At 39.9% G+C, this 23,446-nt stretch overlaps 2 protein-coding genes across 2 annotated transcripts in view; both read left to right on the forward strand.

Moving 5' to 3' along the window:
* The window catches only part of LOC311507423 (uncharacterized protein), a 62,431-nt gene extending 42,256 nt beyond the window's left edge, over positions 1-20,175 (forward strand). Inside the window, exons 16-26 of the mRNA XM_084571748.1 lie at positions 9,363-9,536; positions 10,075-10,248; positions 10,704-10,877; positions 11,935-12,108; positions 13,620-13,663; positions 13,736-13,850; positions 14,293-14,507; positions 14,615-14,871; positions 15,455-15,571; positions 15,659-15,800; positions 19,058-20,175. Coding sequence (XP_084427874.1) covers positions 9,363-9,536; positions 10,075-10,248; positions 10,704-10,877; positions 11,935-12,108; positions 13,620-13,663; positions 13,736-13,850; positions 14,293-14,507; positions 14,615-14,871; positions 15,455-15,571; positions 15,659-15,800; positions 19,058-19,371 — 1,900 coding nt within the window. The 3' untranslated portion in view covers positions 19,372-20,175. The remainder of the gene's footprint in view (positions 1-9,362; positions 9,537-10,074; positions 10,249-10,703; positions 10,878-11,934; positions 12,109-13,619; positions 13,664-13,735; positions 13,851-14,292; positions 14,508-14,614; positions 14,872-15,454; positions 15,572-15,658; positions 15,801-19,057) is intronic.
* Positions 2,663-8,110, forward strand: LOC311504791 (NLR family CARD domain-containing protein 3-like; the record flags this gene model as incomplete). Its single annotated transcript, XM_084568081.1, has 8 exons — positions 2,663-2,725; positions 3,117-3,367; positions 3,507-3,701; positions 4,525-4,596; positions 4,785-4,888; positions 5,423-6,819; positions 7,294-7,397; positions 7,924-8,110. The coding sequence occupies exons 3-8, from the start codon at positions 3,592-3,594 to the stop codon at positions 8,108-8,110; spliced, it is 1,974 nt and encodes a 657-aa protein (XP_084424207.1). The 5' UTR covers positions 2,663-2,725; positions 3,117-3,367; positions 3,507-3,591.
* Positions 20,176-23,446: the final 3,271 nt, after the last annotated feature.

Raw genomic sequence — 23,446 nt, forward strand, 5'->3', positions numbered from 1 at the left:
GACTGAAATAGGTATTTGTTTCCCCAATAAATACTAGTCTAATTCTAAGGACTTCCCTCTTGCATATTATTATTATTTATTGTGTTTTTCATGTTATATTTCACATTGTTTTGCTAATTTGATGTCCTTTTTATGTAGTGTCTTTGAGTATCTTGAAAAGCGCTTTTAAATAAAATGTATTATTATTATTATTATTATTATTATTATATATTTCAAATGATGTAAAGACTTATGACTGAATAATTTCTAATGGTGTTCTGATATCTTGACGTTTGCATATTTCAGTAGCCTATGCAAGCCATATTTTACCTTACAATACAACAATATTATCAGGAGAAGTCAAAGTACATGTAGTTTTGGCAATATTGTGGATTCTTTTTCATTATTTCATAGCTGCTCTTTTTGCTCTTGTTATTTTTTATTCTGCCTTTTCTGTAAGCTGTTGTAAACTGCAATTTCCCCATCGCAGGACTAATAAAGTTTTTTCTTATTCTTATCAATAAATTGTGCCTTCAAACGTTTACTCATTTTTATTTAAATATGACTTTTTATAGTCTAATCTAGGTTCTTCGGTGAAGAGATATAAAGAACCCACAATATTGCCAAAACTGGTTGTGGAGACTGAAATAGGTATTGTTTTTTTCTCCAGTAAATACTTATTTAATTCAAAGGACTGACCCTCTAGCATCTATTCTAAATGATGTAATGCTTGATGACTGAATCATTTTTCATGGTGTTCTGATATCTTGACGTTTCTCTACTTCACTAGCCTATGCAGGCCATATTTTACCTTACAATGCGACAGTATTGTCAAAGTACATGTAAAAAGAGTGGGGTTAACACAAACATTAAATCACACTCATATTTTGGCTATATTTCTGTTGGTCTATCAGGAGAGAGCTCCTAACCTTAAGATGCCAACCCCACTACCCCACTAGTTGACTTTATCGTCATCGCCATCATCAGGGCCGTTTATATTCCACCCCAGGTGGACACAGATGCTGCACTATCTAAACTGCATAGGCGATTTCCACCCTCCAGGCTAGAGCGAAGCGGCCCTCATTGTTGAAAAAGGTGATACTGGAATTATACTCAACACATCGACTGCCCCACCAGTGGAGTAAGGACTCTAGACCACTGCTACCCTCCTTTCAAAGAAGGCTACAAAGCAAAGCCTTTTACCCCTTTGGAAAGTCAGATCATGCTGCTGTTTTTCTCATGCCTAAATACAAACAAAAGCTGAAGCAGGAACCCCTGCAGTGAGAGAAGTGACATGGCAGATGAGCAATCAGAGGTCACTCTGCAGGGAGTGCTGGACTCAGCCGACTGGGACATGTTTCACAGCAGAGCAGGTGAAGACATTGAGGAGTTTACTGAAGCGGTTGTAGGATTTATTGGAAAAGTTGTGGATGCTACCACAGCAAGGAGGACAAACAAGTCTTAAAAACCAGGAAAGTGGCTGGACCAGACGACATTAGTGGACGTGTAGAAAAGCCTGCGCTGATCAGCTGACTCCTCTGTTTACAATAGGGATATTCAACCTCTCACTCAGACAGTGTGTTATCCCAACCTGCTTTAAAAAGTACATAATAGTCCCTGTCCTGAAGAAACCACACCCCAGCAGTCCCATCAACTTCAGGCCCATAGCCCTGAAATGTTTTGAGAGATTGATCAAGACCAAGGAAAATGAAGGCCATCACAAGTAACGAAAGTCACCCACTGCATGCCTTAGAGGTTTTCAGGAAGAGCTCGCACAGTAAGATGCTCATCCCTCCAAAGTGCAAGACAGAGAGATAGAGGAGGTCTTTTTGTCTATATGCTGTATGGGCTGCTTATTGTTTTTACAGTGATGATGTTGTGAAGTACTGCTACTGTAAGACTACAATTTCCTTTTAAAGGATTAATAATGTATCTTGAATATTGAATACAGAAGTAAAACACTGCAGTGCTTGTTTCTATGATATTTTGACTTTTATGCAGTGGGAAACCAAGCAGCAACCTTCAGGGCTGAATAATGAAGCAATCATAGAACCCCAGAAACCTGAAGGTCCTCTAAAAGGCAGTGAGCCAGTTCCCATAGACCTCCATGATAAAAACTTTCCACCATAAATATATATATGTTTATCGCCTGGTACAAAAATACATTTTGGTCTCACACATTCCTAGCTGTCTGCCTGACACCTGTCTCCACCATGTTGGCAATTTACGAATGGGCTGGGAGTTAGGTGGAGTCACTTGCTGCAAGATGGAGATGACAGGAGACACCACACTGAGATTCAGAACCACGATGTGAAAAGTGTCTTTTGGTCCTTTTGTTGATGCACTTGATCCAAGTTCACCTGCTCCTGCTAACTCAGCCACGTGAATGTGAATTTGCTCGTGTAAAGGGAGAAGACTCCTGGAGGTCTCCTGTGTCGAGGGTCAGAACCCTGTCCACCTTAACCTCACTGTCACCTGTCCCACACAAACGTCCAGATCGAGTCAAACATGTAGGAGCTTCTTGTTTTTTATTACTGGTCTGGAAAAGAACATTTTATTGGCATGGTTTTAATGTGTTTTATGAGTGGTGCTCATAAACACAAGATTAACTCACCTGACTTCCAGTAAATGGAGAGGGGAGGAGCTCACCTGAGCAAGGGATCAAGTTTCATGAGTATAGGAAGGAAACTATGAGATCAGCTCAGACGTTTTGACTCGACAGAAAAAGATTGAACAAGGAAGAAGGGTGAGTGTTAACATAACATTATTATCATATTACTGTCAGTGTCTCATAGTCCGTTTTGGCATTGAGCTTTCTGAACTTGTTTTTATATAGAGCCTTTCTACCTATTGGTACTCAATGCTCTTTACAGTCACAGACACATCTACCCATTCGCTCACACAGTGATCAGTGTCTTGCTCAAGGACACTTCAGCTTGTGGCACATTTGGGGATCAAACTGCTAACCCTCTGGTTCATGAAGAAGGTTTAGATTTACCTTCTGATGACACAAAGACACTGACAGGAAAGAGTGTGTAGTGTTTTGTTGGTGTTTCTGGTTGTGTCACTTGAAAGACTTGTTTGTCCTGATTCTTGTGTCCTGAAGTCACACTCAGTGCTACTGGTTTAACTTTCAGATTGACGCCAGAAGAGGAAGACAGGAAGGACTGAGCAGAGTCTCCAGGATCCAGATGTCTGTCTACAGGCTGAGATGAAAGCTTGTCCACCTTAACCTCACTGTCCCTCACGAACATCCAGATCCAGTCCAACATGCAGGAGCGTCTCGTTTTTTATTAGTCAAATTGATGTGATTTTAAGTGGAAGTGTCAGTGAATTTGTTCAGACTCCATTCTGAGTCACATAGCAGAGGGAAGAAAACTGAAGCAAGGTGAATTTAATTTTAATTCTTTCAGACATTTTGTAAACACAAGCTCTTATATTTCAATAGTATGGTTTTAAAAAGGTCTTAAAAGTCTCACCAAGTAAAATCAGGTTTCTCTGATTTCTCCTTGCATTATGGCAACCAGGTGTGTGGTTCAATGGCAGTTAAGAAAACAGCTGACTAACTGAAATTAATACTCACTGAGAGTTACTGGTTTACCTCTCAGACTGATGGAAGTCCGGAAGATGGAGGAAAAGGAGGACATCTGTCTGTCTAAGAAGAGTGACAAGTCTAAAGATATAAATCCAGACAAAGAAGAACCTGGAGCCTCAGACACTGAGTAAGAGAGTGTTTCTACTACTAACTGACCTGATGGAAGATTTTAGGATGAAACAGAACAGAATTCACTATTCACCACTGTTCAGATATATTTGTCCTAATGTTGAAGTCTGTAAAGACTTGCAGCTGGGTTACTAGTGGATGGATTGAAATGCGGTTTTCTCATCCTCCCATAGTCAGTGTGTAGCAAGTAGCCAGTATAGTTAGAATGTGATGTTTATCTGATCTATCAGTCCACTATCAGGAACAATTACTTCCAAAAACTTATTACACTTCACACTGAATGTATGCCAATTCAGGATCTCACGCAGGAAATATCAAAGCATTCAGATGTGGAATTTCAAAATAAAAGCACCCTTAAAATTACTTAGAATGCTTGCCATTTTCCATATAAATTCAACTAGAGACACAAAGGAAAATGTCTGTTTCCAGGGACTAATTCCACTTTTCACTGATAGCACGCCACCTCAGAATGTCAGCTAAGAAATATCAGACTGTTCTGATGTTTAATGACTTGTATATTTAACTAATTTAGAATCACAGTATAATGTTTTTTTTTTTTGTCTCTGATGGTTGATTAGCTTTACTAAAATACTTTGGCAAGGTTTTTGGGACTATAATATAAATAATGAGTCCAGTCTTCCTCTAACCATCTCTGGTAGCTGTCATAGAAAAGTGGTTATCTAATCTCAGAGGACTGTTAGAAATGTGAAACCTTCTCATTATATGCAGCAACTGTAGTTTGTGTGTGACTTTTATCTCAGAATTGATCGTGATGATTGATTGAATGATTGATGAGAATAAAAACACATTTGTTTCTGCAGAAGTCAGAACCAAAGACAGCGATCAGAGTCTGTATCCAGCTTCAGTGAAGAACCTGGACCCTCAGACACAAAGTAAGAGACTGTTTCTACTGTAAACTGAACTGATGGAAGATTTTAGGATGAAGCAGACATGTTCTACCAAAAGATTTATAGTCATGACTCAGACATTTTAGTACAAGTGGTAAAGATCATAGTCTGGGTTTTTACAGGAAGGACTGCTGGTGTTTCTTTAGTAAAAAACTTGAGAACCTCCATTTCAGAACGTGTGTTGATGAAAGCTGGAGAGTTGAAATCAAAGGAAAGGACCAGTCATCTTCATCAGGAGACTCCTCCCATCCCCAGTGTGGAGAAAGATCCAGAACAAGTAAGACTGTACATTTGTCTGCTCATGGACTCTTTTCTGGAAAAGTCTTGATTTAATCCAGATGCATTTTTGTGCTCTACATCATCGGGATTTAAGATCATTATAAATATCATTCTAAATGAACTCCAAGTGAAAATTCACTGCATTTGGTTCTGCTCCAGTACCTAGGCCTTTAGTGTGAAACAGCCAGAGGAAATACAGCGTGTTATCATGTGATTAGCAGCATTTCATGGTTGGTGCTGCTAAAAAGAAAAGATGAGCATATTGTGCACAATTTTATTGGTGGATTAGTCTTTAATATTTGAGTGAGAAAGGAATAATCACAGGGAGCTGTTTGATAAAGATCTGGGAACACTGGCACATCCCCTCAGAGGCCGAAGAAAAAAGTAGATCCTTTCTAAAGTTTCCCAAAAATGTGTTATGGGAAGAAACAAGTCTTCATAAAACATATAGAAATCAGATTTCTGTTCTTTGTAACCTCTAACAGGGATGACTGTTTTTTTTTTTGTCTCATGTTTGTTCTTTTTTGTCCAGCTGATGTTGGTCTGCAGAAGGTTTTCGATGAACAAAAGATCAGTCTGAGGAGGAGATGTGAACATGTGACTGAAGGAACTGATGTAACAGGAAGTGGAACCCTCCTCAAAAGTATCTACACTGAGCTCTACATCACAGAGGGACAGAGTGAAGAGGTTAATACGCAACATGAGGTGAAGCAGCTTGAGACAGCTTCCAAGATGAAGGCTCTCCCTGACACTCCAATCAAGTGTCACGACATCTTTAAAGTCTTACCTGACCAACAGAGACACATCAGAGTGGTTCTGACCAAGGGTGTGGCTGGTGTTGGGAAAACCTTCTCAGTGCAAAAGTTCACTCTGGACTGGGCAGAGGGTTTGGAAAACCAAGATGTCAGTGCAGTGATTATGCTTTCGTTCAGGGAGCTGAACTTGATCAAAGATGAGCAGTACAGTCTTCTCAGGCTGCTCCATGTTTTCCATCCAACTTTACTGAAGGTCACAGCAGAGGAGCTAGCTGTCTGTAAACTTTTGTTCATCTTTGATGGCCTGGATGAAAGCAGACTTTCATTGGACTTCAACAACAGTGAGGTTGTGTCTGATGTCACACAGAAGGCATCAGTCAACGTGCTGCTGACAAACCTCATCAAGGGGAAACTGCTTCCCTCAGCTCTCGTCTGGATCACTTCCCGACCTGCAGCAGCCAATCAGATCCCTCCTACATGTGTTGACAGGGTAACAGAAGTACGAGGTTTCACAGACGCCCAGAAGGAGGAGTACTTCAGGAAGAGGTTCAGTGATGAAGAGCTGAAGAATAGCAGAATCATCTCCCACATCAAGACATCCAGGAGTCTCAACATCATGTGTGGAGTCCCAGTCTTCTGCTGGATCACTGCTACAGTTCTAGAGCACATGTTGACTACAGAGCAGAGAGAAGAGCTGCCCAAGACCCTGACTGACATGTACTCACACTTTGTGATGGTTCAGACAAAGAGGAAGAAGAACAAGTACAATAAGGGACATGAGACGAGTCCACAGGAGCTGATGGAGGCTGACAGGGAAGTTCTTTTGAAGCTGGGGAGGCTGGCGTTTGAACATCTGGAGAAAGGAAACATCATATTCTACCAAGAAGACCTGGAGCGCTGTGGTCTGGAAGTGACAGAGGCTGTAGTGAACACAGGAGTTTGTACAGAGATCTTCAGAAGAGAGAGTGTGATCTTCCAGAAAACAGTCTACTGCTTTGTTCATCTGAGTGTTCAGGAGTTTCTGGCTGCAGTCTACATGTTCCACTGTTACACCAACAAGAAGACAGAGGTCCTGCAGGACTTCCTAGGGAATGACCATGAGGATGATGATGATGAAGATCAGGAAGAGGATGAGGAGGACGATGATGAGGAGGAGGAGGATGATGAGGAGGAGAAGGAACAGGAACGGGAAGAGGAGGAGGAGGAAAATAACGAGGAGGAGGAGGAGGAGAAGGGAAAGGAAGAGAAGGAGAAGAAGGAGTATGACATGGGCAGCCTATCTCTGGATGACTTCCTGAATGGAGCCATGAAGAAATCCCTGTTCAGTAAAAATGGTCACCTGGACTTGTTTGTTTGCTTCCTTCATGGTCTCTCTCTGGAGTCCAACCAGAGACTCTTAGGAGGCCTGCTGGGTCAGACAGAAAACAGTCCAGAAATCATCCAGAGAGCCATCAACAAGCTGAAGGAGATGAACACTTATAAAATCTCTCCTGACAGAAGCATCAACATCTTCCACTGTCTGACAGAGATGAACGACCTCTCGGTTCATCAGGATATCCAAGAATTCCTGATTTCAGGACAGACACAGAACAGATCAGAGAGGAAACTCTCTGTGATCCACTGCTCAGCTCTGGCCTACCTGCTGCAGATGTCAGAGGAGGTTGTGGATGAGTTTGAACTGAAGAAGTACAACACATCTAAGGAGGGATGGCGGAGACTGCTCCCAGCTGTGAGGAACTGCAGAAAGGCTCTGTGAGTACAGATGTCATCACTTTTATTGTAATTACATTACATGGAACAAAACTGCCCCACCTGAACTGGTGATTCATAAAGGTTTTTCTTATCTTACTTGTATTTTCTGAAATCATGTGTATTAATACACTAAACCATAAAATGAATCCAGTGTAGGCCTATATTTTGACACTTGCATTAAAAAACTAGATGTGATCATTAACATAATGTCTGTTTGGTTTGTGGAAGATTTCAACACCAACCAACATAAATATTATAATTCCACAGTCTTCATAGAGATTAGATTCTATTATTAAGTCTATTGATTTGACGGTCCATTCTAGGCCAATTATCACCAAAAGTGTATTTTTATCTAGCTTTTAGGATCAACCAATCACAAATGAACAGAGAAGGTGTTCCCTCCTTCTTCTGCAAGATGAAAGCAGAACAGAGATTGTCATTAATAGTCTGCAGCTATGAGAGAGACTGAAGAGTCATCAGTAAACTGACTGATATTAATACATATTTTATATGTTTTCTAACGCAGGCTTAATGTAGGCAGACTGTCAGAGACTGATTGTGAAGTTGTGTCCTCGGCTCTGAAGTCCAACCCTTCATATCTGACAGAGCTGGACCTGGAGAATGCTTCCCTGCAGGATTCTGGAGTGAAACTGCTGTCTGCTGGACTGGAGAGTCCACACTGTAGACTGGAGAGTCTGAGGTCAGTTCGCTGACTGGAGCTGTTGTAGAGTTTCTTTATTTATCCAGTTTAAATCATGTGTCAAATGTTCCTTAGTTAGTTCATGTATGTTCAGTATCTCCAAGTGTGTGAGACAGAAGGACAAAGTCAGTCTGCTCATTTCAACACAACATTTCGTCTACATCTTTTATTCTTTATTCAGAGTGAAGAACTGCAGTTTGACAGAAATCAGCTGTGATTCTCTGGTCTCAGCTCTGAAGTCCAACCCCTCCCATCTGAAACATCTGAGGCTATATCTCAACAAGCTGCAGGATTCAGGAGTGAAGCAGCTGTGTGGTTTTCTGGAGAGTCCGGACTGTGAACTGGAGACTCTGAGGTCAGTTCACTCACTGTCTGTTAATACTGTAGATCTGATATGTTTAATGTCCAAATGAACCTCATTTATCTTCATCCATAAAGATGTGCATTTCTACGGGATTAAGATCATACCATAATCTAAAACTGTGATTTTGTTTTTTGAGGGTTTGAAACTCAGTGAAAGCTTGGATAGTGTTTTAAGAGTCTGTAAAACATTCAGATTCCGGTAAATATTATTATTTTATACCAGAGTTTTCCTTCTTCTCTTTACAGTGTTTCTTGAACATGTTTTCAGAGTTTCAAATTTATCATTGTTCTCCTGGCGTATTAGTTTGTTTCCAGGTTTTAGGAAGGAGGTATATTTGCATCCACTTTTTAGAGATTTGACCACACATTTAGTTAACTTTTGGATCATGTGATTTTTGGTAGCATTCCGTCTCTGATCCATTTTGAAACTGAAACCTGAAAAAAAGCATTAAACAAGGACATGCTCTTCATCAGTTTTCAAAATAAAATGGCACTCTTTAGAAGAGGAAGATTCAAGCTCTCCAAAGTGATCACATTTTCTCAGCAGTTTTAAGATCAGCATTTACAAGGATTCAGACCTGGAAAACAAACTGATGCACCAGGAGAACAGAGACACTCTGAAAACATGTTGAAAAAACACTATAAAAAGAGTTATGCAGCTGTGGTCTGCATTTACAGACATTTTTGATTTGATTGTAAGCTTTCAAAACATTTTATGTCGGATTATGTCATGATATTGACCCAATAACATGTCCCAAGTGTTTGTAGCAGAAACTGTAGAAAATGTCCACTGTTAATTGTTAAAGTCAATGAAGCTGATACAGTGATGTTGAGCTGCACATTTAAAACCTGAACACATCTGACTATTCATGATTTATCTACATCTTTTGTTCTTTATTCAGACTGAGGTACTGTAGTTTGTCAGAGATCAGCTGTGATTCTCTGGTCTCAGCTCTGAAGTCCAACCCCTCCCATCTGAAACATCTGGACCTGAATCACAACAACCTGCAGGATTCAGGAGTGAAGCAGCTGTGTGGTTTTCTGAAGAGTTCAGACTGTAAACTGGAGACTCTGAGGTCAGTTCACTGACTGTCTGTTACTATTGTAGATCTGATATGTTTAATGACCAACTGAACCTCATTTATGTGCCATGCCATATTCTGAAACTGTGAAACCTTGAAACCTTGAAACTTCTATTTTAAAAGGTTGACTGAAACCTGAAAATATACAGGAGACAGGGACATGCTCTTCATCATTTTCTCAGCAGTTTTCATACCAGCATTTACAAGGATTCAGACCTGGAAAACAAAATGATGCTTTAGGAGAACAGAGACACTAGAAAAAGAGTTCTGCAGCTGTGGAAAAAGAAAACTAACACAAAATAACATTTAAAGACATTTTTGACATTTTCAAGACTTCAAGCTTTCAAAACATTTTATGTCAGATTATGTCATGATGTTGATCCCATAAATGTCTTTCTGTTCAAGACGAGTGTTTGTAACAGAAACTGGAGAAAACGTCCACTGTTAGTTGTTAGTTGTTCAATGAAGCTGCACATTTAAAACCTGAACACATCTGACTATTCATGATTTATCTACATCTTTTATTCTTTAGATTGAAGGCATGCAGTTTGTCAGAGATCAGCTGTGATTCTCTGGTCTCAGCTCTGAAGTCCAACCCCTCCCATCTGAAATATCTGGACCTGAGTTACAACAAGCTGCAGGATTCAGGAGTGAAGCAGCTGTGTGGTTTTCTGGAGAGTCCACACTGTAGACTGGAGACTCTGAGGCCAGTTCTTTGACTTTTACTGTTTTAGATCTTACATCTTTATTCCATAACTGAACCTATTGTATTGTCATATATGTATTTTTGTTCCTCAAACTGAAGACAAATACAAACACATTTAAATAACTCCATACTGTCAATAGCTGCATTCTGGTCAACTCACACAGATGAGATCATATGTTCAGATACAAGTGTTTGAGGTGTGTTTAGTGCCTGAGCTCCCTGCTGCTTCATCATCAGTCACATTTGATTTGGAGTGAAGCCTGCTGTGTATGTATCAGTCTATTCTCTCTGAACCACAGCTGCTGGAAGGAGCTCACACACCTCACACTGTAACACATTACTGTCTGTAGAAGACATGATGATGATCCACAACAACGGAAGGACAAAGTCAGTCTGCTCATTTCAACACAGCATGTCTGATTAGATTTTGTCTACATCTTTTATTCTTTATTCAGACTGGAGTGCAGCAGTTTGTCAGAGATCAGCTGTGATTCTCTGGGATCAGCTCTGAAGTCCAACCCCTCCCATCTGAAACATCTGAACCTAAATCTCAACAAGCTGCAGGATTCAGGAGTGAAGCAACTGTGTGGTTTTCTGGAGAGTCCAGACTGTAGACTGGAGACTCTGAGGTCAGTTCACTGACTGTCTGTTACTATTGTAGATCTGATATGTTTAATGACCAACTGAACCTTATTCATGTTCATCCAGAACTTTCATCTATAAACTGTAAATTTCTATTGGATTAATATCATGCTATAATCTGAAACTGTGAAAAAATGTTTTTAGAGTTTGAAACTCAGTGAAAGCTGAGTGACTTTAATAACTGACCTTGTTGAAGTCAATGAAGCTGACACATTAATGTTGAGCTGTGTTGAAGAAAAATATCCTAATTTCAAAGTTTGCTGTAGTGGCGTGTTTATTGGTATAGTGGTATATAGTGATCTTACAGACACAGATTGTGGGTCTGGGAAGGTAAGCCAACCCAGAACACTGGCAATGTACCACATTTATACAGCTCAACCAAAGGAAAAGGAGGGGGAGTTATGGAGATGCTGCTGTGAGCAAAGGATGGAGTATGGATTTATATGTAAATGGCAAGGTCTTTTAGAGTCTCCACTGAAACACTGAAACATTTCTGAAACAGAAATTGTGGACGTACTCCCCATCCATTTCCAAAATAAAATGTCATTCTTTAGAAGAGGGAGATTCAGTTTTCAGCAGTTTTCAGCCCAGCATTTACAAGGATTCAGACCTGGAAAATTAACTGTTGCACCGGGAGAACAGAGACACTCTGAAAACATGCTGAATAAACACTAGAAAAAGATTTCTGCAGCTGTAGAGAAATAAAGGTCTAACACACTTTTGAATTTATTTATTTTTTCTGTTTTTTAAATCACTCTTCAAGCTTTTAAGATTTGTCCCTATTTTGTCCTTATTTCATAATTTGCTGTAGTGGAGTGTTTATTGGTATTCTGGTATATGGTGAGCTTACAGACACAAAGTGTAGGTGTGGGTGGGGGGGGGTGGGGGGGGATTTATATGTAAATGCAAAGTTCTTGTAGAGTCTCCACTGACACAAAAGGCCAAATGATGAGCCTAAATTGGTATTCTTCAACAGCCGCACATTTAAAACCTTATCACATCTGACTTTTCATGATTTATCTACATCTTTTATTCTTTATTCAGATTGGAGAACTGCAGTTTGTCAGAGATTAGCTGTGATTCTCTGGTCTCAGCTCTGAAGTCCAACCCCTCCCATCTGAAACTTCTGGACCTGAGTAACAACAACTTGCAGGGTTCAAGAGTGAAGCAGCTTTACGATTTGCGGCACAGTCCACTCTATAGACTGGAGACTCTGAGGTCAGTTTTCATTTTTCTGTCCTCAGATTAATATGATGTGAATATAGTGGTGACGCTAAACTGAAGACATAAAGCTCATGTTCTGATCCTCACTGATCTTAAGGGGGATCTGTCTTCTTCTGTGGTTTAGTCTATTGTAGCAGAGCCATGGGCTACATTATACACTTTCATAGAAGAAGTAAAATTCTCTGCACTCTATTTATTTTCACTTTAAAGTCAGCCTGAAATTTAAGTCAGAACTAAAATCTTCATGAATAAATGTTGTTGAGTCTGATTATACTGAGAGAAAGTTTCCAGAAGTTCTTCTCAGTTTGTCTCTGGTAAAGTAGTTTCATGCAGCTTTACGCTGGCTGTTCGGTTCATCGTACCTCCTGGATGATCTCCTCTGGGATGTTTCAGGTCAACAGCAGTCTGTGACTCTGAAATCAGACGTTACAGCAAAACACTGGTGAAGAATCAGTCTCAATGTCAACACATCACACTGTGAAAGGAACATTCATGAAACTAGGAAACGAGAGTTTGACACAATTTTGTGTCATCTTCCAATGCGTACAGCAGTTTTGCTTTGATTTGATGTTTCTCCAAATTAACATTCAGAGCTTCAATAGACCTGTCAGCATTATTTTGTAGCTGGGTTAGGGCTAGGGTTGTTGCAGCTGCAAGCAGGGACTCCACTCCTTCTAATTTGTATATCATATAAATCACATTTGATAATCTGCAGCCACCACAAATTCACAAATCCAGAATACCGACAGTAACCGGTTCTGCTCAGTAAACAAAGTCTTCCATCCAATGAGAGGTGCCCCACAGCTTCAGACTTCACCTCTCAGTTCAAATTAACCAGTTGAAGTGTTTCTATTGGAACCATTGATCCATTTCTGTTCACAGTCTTCTCTGTTTGCTGCTGACAGCTTCTTAAGTTGATGCAACTGACTCAACATGAAGACACATAGTGGGCTCCAAAGGTCTCAGATCACAAGTGAACATTCTTCTATTTTGTCTTTGTTCTGACTTTAACACAGAGTACTGCTGCTCAATCTCAGTATCTGTTTAATGACAGCAATCATTAAACAGGCTGCATGGACTCCAGCAGGTTTGAAGGTTGATAAGCCACTGATCTGATCAGTTTGACAGATGAACCAGAAATATTTCTTCTGTTTTACATGTCAGACGTTGTTGTCAGACTTTGTGATAACTTCCAGGTTTATATGAGGACATGATAGATTTATGATTTGATGACACTGTGCGCATATAAAGTACATTTATTATCTTGTTAACACTGTCCAAGAAATGTCACCTCAAAGGGTAAAAAACTTTTTTCACAGATTAACACGTTAAATCAAGTTTAGTTGCATGTAGCATATCTTTCTAATGTCTGGTGAGTACGTTCATGTCATCTTATGTAATCACTTGTCCTGTGAAGGGTCGCAGGGTGGTATGTTCATGTAAATGCATTAATGTTTTATTTTCAAGCTGAAAGCACTTTGTCACTGTGTGTTCCTCTACATCAGTGTGGACCCTTATGAAGAGGACGGGGTCAAGCTTCTTAACCAGGGTGAGTGTCTCTGAATTTCCACTCTGGGAAAAGGTAAGAACTGAAACTGAACTCTTGTCTTTTCTTTCACAGATGAGTGTGATCTTACTGTTGACCCCAAAACTGAGAACAAACACCTGAGGCAGGAGTCTGCTCGTTCACATTTCACACCTGAGGTGACTACAGAAAGAGGAAGCCTTTCATACAGGTGAGACATTTAAGGTTTGAAGGTTATCAAAAAGCCCAGTGGAAGCATTGTCATTTTCTGTTTTCTCAAGCTAATCTTTCACTTTAGCAATTCCAAAACATTTTAACAATTTAACACTGATTCTGATAGAAATGCTGTTTGTTGCTGACATTAATAACAAAGTAGATCAATGAAGGAGCACACTCAGCAGGTTATGAACAAAACAAGAGACTAGTCAAATTTATTTGTAAGAAGAAGCAAATGTGTGCATGTACATTTATGTACTACCTGCAAATAAAGTGATTTAACTATTGGCTTGTGTGAACCTGCTGTCTAAAAGTTAAAGTAATTCCCGGATCTTAAAAATATCAACTTATAGACGAATTAATCTTTTAAAATAGCCATATTTGAGCCAAATCGGGCCAAAGCAGCTTCTTCTTTTAAACCATTCTGCGTTGTTCAGGTTCACGTTCCCAGGTCCAGGTGCGTTCCAGTGTTCTTTGACTGGTCTGGTGTTTAATGTGACTCATGAGGGTCAGGTCTCCTACAAGACTTTGATCTGGGACGACACGCTCCTCCAGCCGGATGGCAAGCTGCCTGGAGGGCCGCTGTTCAGCATCACCTGTCCTCAGGACTCTATTCGTCAGCTCCACCTCCTGCACTGTGAACCTGAGCCTGGTAAGAAAATAGCATTTGGTTTTTTCCTCACCTCCAGTCTGCTGCAGTGCTTTGAAACTATGTGAAAGTTATGGCAGAGAATCTAATTTTTGCCTGTGGATTCACAGCACTGGTCTCTGAAAGCCTCTCAGTCGTCCACATCACGGATGATGGCGTGAACCTCATTCAGCCACTGGAGATTACTGAAACTCACGTGATTGTGGACGTCCCTCACCTCTCTGCCTTTGGTATTGTGTGGGATCTGATCAAGCGGTTTGAGAATTTTATGACCACACCAGTACAAGGCCAAGTGCTGCTGTTCCTGCAAAGACCTCGTCTCATCATCCGTGTGATTCTGCTACCGTCCAACGCGCTTCTGCAGGAGGTAACATTTGAGGGTTTTCACAAATTGCAGGAAAAGTGGAGGAATTAAAACCTCTTCAAATACAATGCCTTATTTCACAGACTTAGAAGTGATTGCACTGTTGACCAATCACTTGATGACTGAACATCATTATTTGGAGAGAATAAACTCAGATCAACAGAAGCAGCTGGATGACTTCTGATGTATATAGAGACATACTCTCTTATCAGATTCAAACCAATATAACAAAGATGACTGGAATGTGCTTTGCAGTAGAGATGGAGAAATCATAGCGTGAAAGAAACCCTGGAGATTTTGATAAAGAGATGGTCTCAAACTAACTGAGATAAATTTTACTTGAAGACAAAACTACAGAAAGGCCCATGAACAAACTTCAGTCACTGTGGAGCCATAAATGTGAGACTTTGTATAAAAATATTTGTAATTCCTCCACCTTTCCTCCAGTCTGGATGTGAATACCCTCAAATTAAAGCTGAGACACTGCACTTAAAGTCCACATTCATATCTGTCATTGTCCATGTATGGACCTCACTTGATATTTTTAAATCTCAAAAACTTGTTAAATGTTCTAATATCATTGAAGGTCAAAGCCCAACACACTGACTGTGAGTATGTCCCGGCTCCGTCCCTCGGTCTTTTCCACAAAGGGCAACATTACAGCCTCCACAGTGAGCCAGAGGTTTATAAAATACAGCCTGATGTGAGTATCAGACTACTTCTACAGTCAGTGAACACAAGGCCGAGTGCAACATATTAACATTCATGATGTGTTTCTATTTTATCTCAGCGTACAGTGTTTTTTGAAAACTGCGGACCAAATTTCCACCAAACATTTGAGGTCAGGCTGACGACGATAACAGATGAAGTGACACTGATGGTGCAAGATCCAGACAGGACACAAGTTTGGCGGTACTGCCCTGATCTGTCTGGTAAGGACCTGGTAGCTTTTACTGCTTTTACTTAAATTTGTCACAGCTGTGGGAACTTGCCCTTGGTACCATTCAAATTTTGTGTATATATGATCAGGCCAAATATCAAGGGTATGTAACGCATAATCAATCACATGTTTAGTGTCTGTAAACTAATGAGCCAAACTGTATATTCATACTGACTCCTATGGATCAGAGTGTGCCAGACATCTTAACAGAAGAGTCCAAAGTCACCATTTGTCGGAGCTCAACAAGATCTGAAAAACAGAAGCTGTGATCCATCATGACTCTGGTACACAGGGACTACTCTTTAGTAATGAATTTGTATTGTTAAGAAAAAAATACTAAAGTTCACAAAGTAATCCTTTAGCCCCTTCCACCCCACAAACCAAGTTTTTTGTTAAAAAATGATAGTCCTGTGAATATGACGAAAATGGATGTCAATATGGGTGTCATTTGAAACAAGAAAAGCTCCTCTTTCTGTAGATACGAAACATCACATAGCTGGTGCTAACTAGCCTCAGTCAATAGAAGAAAACACAAACTTCAAATTTCATAATCAGTACTATGTCAGAATTTCTTGTTATGTCTGAATATTTCGTCAAATCCAAAAACAACTGACAACAAATGCAACTGATATTGTTTTTATTATCTTCTGTGTCCTTTTGAGTCTATTCACATTATTCTCTATTACTTTGCTCTGCATCATGACTTACCCGACAGAATCTGAGCCATGTGCCTCAGCTTAATACAGTTGTCTTTTGCCTCCATCTAGTGGGCTAATAATGATACTACATATAACAGACCATGCAGCCATCTTGTAGTGAAAGTTAGCTCAGCACTGATATTTATAACTTGGTGTCTCGTTTCCCTGGGGAGTTACATGAGTGAACTTGGTCCAGTTCTAGTCAAGGGGTTGAGTTCAGTGGCATCTCTGTGCATGATATCATTACTATCAGGGTGTTTTCTACTATCTAATCCAGAAGAAATTTTAGATTTCTCCTAAAGTTTGTCTCAAATTAATCAGACATAGTAACAACCACAATGTTATTAAAACTGGGAATCCATTCTCTAAAGTGCTGACTCTCCACAGAGACCAGGGGCCTCATGTACAAAGACTTGTGTGGATTTCCTACTGTAACGTGGCACACGCTCAGATCCAGAAGCACATTTACCTGACCCCTCCCTGTCCACGCAGCCATTTAAATATGGAAATTGTATTTAAATTGACCCTGCACCTGAGATTCCACTGTCTGCACGATCAGAAAATGAAAACATAAGAATGAGTAAGATGGGAAAAAAGAACTTCACAGAAAGCGAAATGGAGACACTATTCACTGGTGTGGAGGAAAAATGTCCTCTTTGACAGCTGTCCTCCACACGCCACAATGTTGGTTAATTGATTTGCGCATTAGGCCTACATATGATCTGTACATTGATCAAATGAAAATGTTTCCTGTTGACATTTACAAATTCATCATGTAATGGCACTTTTATATCAATGTGTGTGCAGTCGAGCTCCGATTACATTCAGAAAACCGTCTCTCGCTGCAAATTCCGCTTTAATGTTGACCTGTTCAGATGCATTGTATGGGAATTTAATATACCAGACTGACATGCGGATAATTCTGTCCCACACGGCTGGTATGGCTCTGCTCAGGGTCGACCGGCACAGTCCCGATCGGTTGGACTAATTGTCTTCACATTTATTTATTATGACAGTTTCCCAGCATCACCAAAGGATCAACATCTGTAGAAGCCAGCGTACACCAGCTATGATGTTGGCGTGAGGCACGTACATGTTTACGGTCATTTCACTCTTTATACATCTGAACTTTTCTGTGAACAAGAACGTAGGGAACATTTTTGTGCTCTGGCACCCTTCGTACATGAGGCCCCAGGGTAATGCACATGGACGTAGTAGTTTTGGATTTATTCCTGATTTATTTGGTTTTAGATGAGCTTCATGTCCCATCACCCTAGGGTTTAACTTCTTGGTTCCCAACCTGAGGTCCATAGTATCACAGGGGCCTACTCTGGTCAGTTTAGATAAACTCATGTTAAATAAAATTATAATGAGACACTTGCTGGATAATCAAAAAGATATTTTTTGCTTCTCCCTAAAAACGAGTAGGATAACTACTGAGTCACATCTGAGACTTCTCAGCTTTTAGAAACGTAACGTGAGAAACGTAAAAGATGATGGATTAGACTCAAAACATAAAGTATGACTGCATCTCAATAGTTTCTTAAACTCTGGTTTTATTGGAGGACAGAACCAGACTGATGACAGTTTAGGATCAAGACACTGAATTAAACATCATGTTCTCAAACCAGAGGACAGATTTATAATGCATGTGTTACAGCTTTTATTAGCTACAGGTAAGAGGAGCTCCAAGGAAAAGAGTTTGATAACCAACCACCACGCCCGCCGATAGGGGGACAAACGGGTCTGCTGTCCCGGGCCCAGGGTGGGGGGGGGGCAGAACTGGGCCCTCATTAAATTATGTAATACGTAATTAAAAAAAAAAAAAAATTAAAATAGGCCTATTTGTGGAAAAATATGTAATATTTGAGTTACATAAAAGCTTTTTATTTGTTTTCTTCCTAATTGTTCTTTAAATAGTGGTCAAGAACCCCCCCACCCCCAACACAAAAATGGTTTGGCCACTGATCAAAATTTGATGTTGCCGTTTGATTTGTAGTTCAGTACGCTCAAAATGTCCGGTCAGCACAAGTCTGGTGCTCAGAAAAGGAAAGAAAAGAGAAGAAGAGAAGAAAATAGAGACCTTAAAGATATTCTTAACAAATATTTAAAAAAGTTGGTGACGAAGCTGGGACTAGTAAAGTGAACGTAGGTTAGAAACATAGAAACAGCGCAGCCAACGTTTACCAGCCTTGTAACGTAACCTAACAGGCTAGCTCTAATGTTAACGCCCATTAGCTTGTATAAAAGCCCAACACGTTAACTTTGACAGAAACAGTTGAGTTTGGTAACTCCGTCAGAGAGGAGAGAGATCCAGCTGCAGTCAGGTGGCAGAGAGAGTGATGCGGGAGGGGCCCGCTGTCTCGGGGGGGGGGCATCTAAGATTATCTCGTCCCGGGCCCAGGTAAGACTGTCAGCTGGCCTGCCAACCACTACCTATCCTTCTGCATCACTAGAAACAGTAGACTTTAAGCTGAGCATCAAAATTAGCCTGAGAAAGTTTTTTTTTTTTTTTTTTTTTTTTAATATAAATTCTGATTTCTTTCTCCAGCTTTGTTCTTACAGTCTTCTTCACAAACAATTCGTCCGCCAGAGGGGCCAGAGGAGAAGCTGAAGAACGCTCGGTCAAACTTCGTCCAACGAATATCTGACCCTAATCTAAAGAAGCTGCTGGATGAACTGCTGCACCGCAGAGTCATAACTGATGCTGAGTATGAGGCTGTTAGAGACATCAAACCCAGAGCAGACAAAGCAAGAGACCTGATCGACATGGTGCGAAACAAAGGAGAAGAAGCAAGTTCAGAAATGATCACCAGCTTGTCTGCCATTGATAAGTGCCTGTGCGAACAGCTCAGCTTAAACTGAAGCAGAAATCTAAAGGAGGGTTGAACCAAAAATAGAGATAGTGTATGAGGCTGGTTGTTGAGGAAGTTTCAGATGTTGACAAAGAAGAACACTTACACAAAACTTATATCTGGGCCGTAATGATGATCACAGTAGAGTTGGGAGTTGAGTTGAGTAGAATGTGACGTATGTGAAATGACCGAATCTATTGACAGGCAGTTGTGAGTGCCTCAGTCAGTACACAGATGCCTCAAGAAAGGGGAGGACACACTTCAAGAACGTACTGTACAGAAATAGGAAAGTTCATTGTTCATTCCAAGTTTCCATGTTTGCTTTGTAATATGTTCAGAAATCAGACTCACTGCTCCTGCAAATGATCAATTCAGGTTCTTTCAGTTATAAACTTGTTGTGTCTGTGTTTTTTATATTGGAGCTGATCACGTCCTATCATTTGTATTGGAGCAGCAGCTATCAGGTGTCAGGTGTTCTTTTGTTAATTATTTCTACTCATTATAAGACAGCTGAGATGCTTTACACCAGGAGTAACTGCTGGGTCCCCAAAATGTTGTTGCAGTGATCATATGTTCTATTTGTATATTGTGCAGTTAAAGTATTTAATATATGCAGTTTACAAATGTTTGGGACAAGAGTGATAATTCTCTCAAACCAGCATATCATCAAACTGAGTTTTATTTTCTGTGATTTTTATATTAATGTCTCTTCCAAACATCTACCGTATACATCTTGGTAAAATTAATGTTTAAATGTTTTTAAATGTGTGTCACTGGAAAATGTGAATAAAGGGTTGTTGTTTTTTTTACTTGACCTTAAAGAACGCTTGTATTCTTGATTTGTGTTTTGTGACCAATAATCAGATGACAATGAAATGGACATATGGTCAGTGTTGAACCTTCAGTGCTGACACAGTTAAGCTTTACTTCTCCCGAAAATCCTAAAATAAGCCAAAGATTCAGCAAAGATTATCTTGTAATGTGAGACGTTCACAGATCTCCAGACTCATCCTCCAGATTAATATCGGACATGTTTGATATTTCGGATTTCACATCAGTGTGGTTACGTCAGAGAAACCAGTCTACAAAGACACGGGGCAGCTGACAGTGTTGCCAAGCAACGGTAAAATTTTGGCGCTCTAGGCTAAGGTTAGCTAGCATGCTACTCATTAAAACTGACAGATAAAATCTCAGATCCAGTTCTGAATGAAGAACAAACACACATGTTCTCATCCTCTGGTATGGAGTTAAGTTTATTTTTACAGGACAGTAGTTGTTCTTCTACGTCTTCATACTACTGAAATATCAGTAGTTGCTTCGTATTACTTACGGTACCACTCTAAGATTAATGTTGGCATCTCCCAAGGACGCCCCATCTCACCATATTTGTTCAACTCCGCTACGGAAATGTTGCATTTAAGATGTGATCTAAAAACTGTGATCACATGATCACACCTACGGCCAATTTAGTATCGTCAATTAACCTAACCTAACCTTCTTTGGACGGTAAGAGGAAGCTTGTTAAAACATGAATAAATACTTAATTCATCATACATCATTTATAAAGCATTACTCCTACATTAACAGACATTAGTAAGTAGTTTATAAATCCATCTCTACATGCACACAAACTAATAAAAACATGTTTTTATCATATTCAACCTGTTTTTAAGATAATTATATGAGAAGAAGAAGATGAAGAAGAGGAAGAAGAAGAATCCTGGTGGTTCACTGTCCGTGACACACACAAATTATTTAAAGAGTAATGTGATTTAAATATATGCAGCATTGGTAACAAACTACAAATATGGGATAATAGAATCATTTAACCTATTAAAACTTTGTACAGTCAATATAAATACATTGTGGCCCATCACGCTCATTTGAATGAATCACTAATACTGAATGGGAACGGGTGCAGCCATCATGATGCATCACTGGGGGGCAGAAGTCACTGACAACCTGAAACCTGAAGAGCTGGTGGAGGTTTGAGTCAACAACTACTGTCCAGTGGAAAGCAACTTCCTGATCAGATCAGATGGTGTCTCTTCCTGTGTCTTGTTGCTAGGTGTGTGGTTTCACAGCTTCAGCTGCAGCAGCCGTTAAAGCAACATTTAAAACAAACCTGTACAAATACACACTCTGCAGAACCTTAATGCAGAAACAGAAATCTAAATAAAATATCTTAGAATGTTTTTGTGCACCAAAATAATTCTTCTTGCCAGTTTTTTTTGTTTGTTTGTTTTTGAGCATTTGACTCACTTTTTGTTCCAAATTTCTTTCAATAAGCTTTTACAACTTGTTATTGTACTAAGTTAATGTTTAAAATGAAAACTAGTGCAATTCTGTTATAGATGAAGACAGATTAGTGAAAACCTACTCTGTCAAAGTTAAATTTCTTAAAAACAGATAATGACCAAATGCAATTCATTGTTTTGTCCATAGTGGTTGTAAAGTCACAGCTATTGTCGACTAAACTGTTCATATTTTCCTTGAATCAACACAAATTTACTTGTTTTTAGTCTAAAAACATTAGTGGTAACATACTGCTACCTGAGCTGAACATCAAAAACCAGGTATTCAGACTTAGCCTGCTGTTAATTTACACATTGAACTGTCACTTTAGTTCTCACGGCAAATTTTTTTAAGCTTTTCTGAGAAGTTCAGCAGAAGCAGCCTCTCATGGTGACACAACCTGGAGGTTTGGTCCCTTCAGTTTTCTCTTCAGGCTGGATATAGATCGATTGATTTTTACATCAGATACATGGACGCTAGAATTCAGAGGGTGGATCATTAGTGGATATAAGTGCTCCATTACCTGTAGCAGCCATATACAATATGTCCATGCCTCATTCAGCCTTTCTCCAGCTCTTTTAAAGGCTTCTTGCCAAACTATGGTTTACTGTTGGTTTCCTGTTGCAGTGCAGCATTTGTATTTCTGTTCAGCCAGTCTTCTGCAAACAGCGGTCATCAACCACATGTCTAGCAGATTCTGATCTGCTGCAGATGTATTTGCACCCCTCAGAATTGTCGACATTACTGCAAATAGATACATTTTTAAAAATGACTCAAAACATAGACAAAGGGAACCCAATCAATACTATGCTTTTTATTTGTTTATTCAAGAAAATTCATCATTTGTTCTCATCTGTTTGGATGATAAACTATCTAAACCCTTGTTTTCAGTATCTGCTGTGACTTCCTGCAACCATATGATCAGTCGCCTACAGCAGGGGTCGTCAACTATATTTGTCCACGGGCCCAAATATTTCTCGGCAGACATCGAGTCTGCAACAATGAGTAGATGATATCTTCAGGGTGGACTGAGGCCAAAATTACGAACAAAACAATCCTACCTAGAAATAAATGGACCAACCTAAGAAATACAAACAAATGACAAAACACTTCCTAACTAAATAAACAGGAGAAAAGAAGGTAACAAAACTGGCCGTCCATCCCGACTATTTAAAGGAAACAAACAGCCATCATCTTATATAGGCAGGGCTCTGTGCTGCAGCCAATCAGGAGGCAGGACCGGGACCTTCCCACCAATCACCTCCGGGCATGGCACAGACCTACTGCACAGAATGAAAACAGAACAAAAACACAACAACCCACATACACAACGACGACAGTCGTAACAAACCGTGAGGCAAAGATCCTCTTGTACATTAAAATCAAATCAATATTGTATTTGAATGTAGCACCTTTGGTCCTAACTTTTAGGTTAGAGATACTCACATCACTCTGGGTCCGGTGGGAGTTACACCAGGAAGTTACTCACAAAGAGGAGTGGGTGTTGGTTTATGAACAGGTGACACTTTAATGTCAACACACAACAATTAATTAACAGTGACAGCTTAGCCGTACATTTAGCAAAATAATAAGGCGCCAGAAAAATAAAATAAAACAAAATAAGAGTCCGTTGAAGTCAAGGTTCTGGTGAGTTCACTTATGAAAAGGAATCCAAATGTTTATGGTTTCCATGTCCACTCACTTATTGCGTCCTCAGTTCTATTATCCAGGTAGGTGAGGAGTGTGTGTGTGTCTGTTCTCTGAATATGTAATTCAGATGATCTGGAGTC

Source organism: Chelon labrosus (genome assembly GCF_963514085.1).
Source record: "Chelon labrosus genome assembly, chromosome: 2".
NCBI lineage: Eukaryota > Metazoa > Chordata > Actinopteri > Mugiliformes > Mugilidae > Chelon > Chelon labrosus.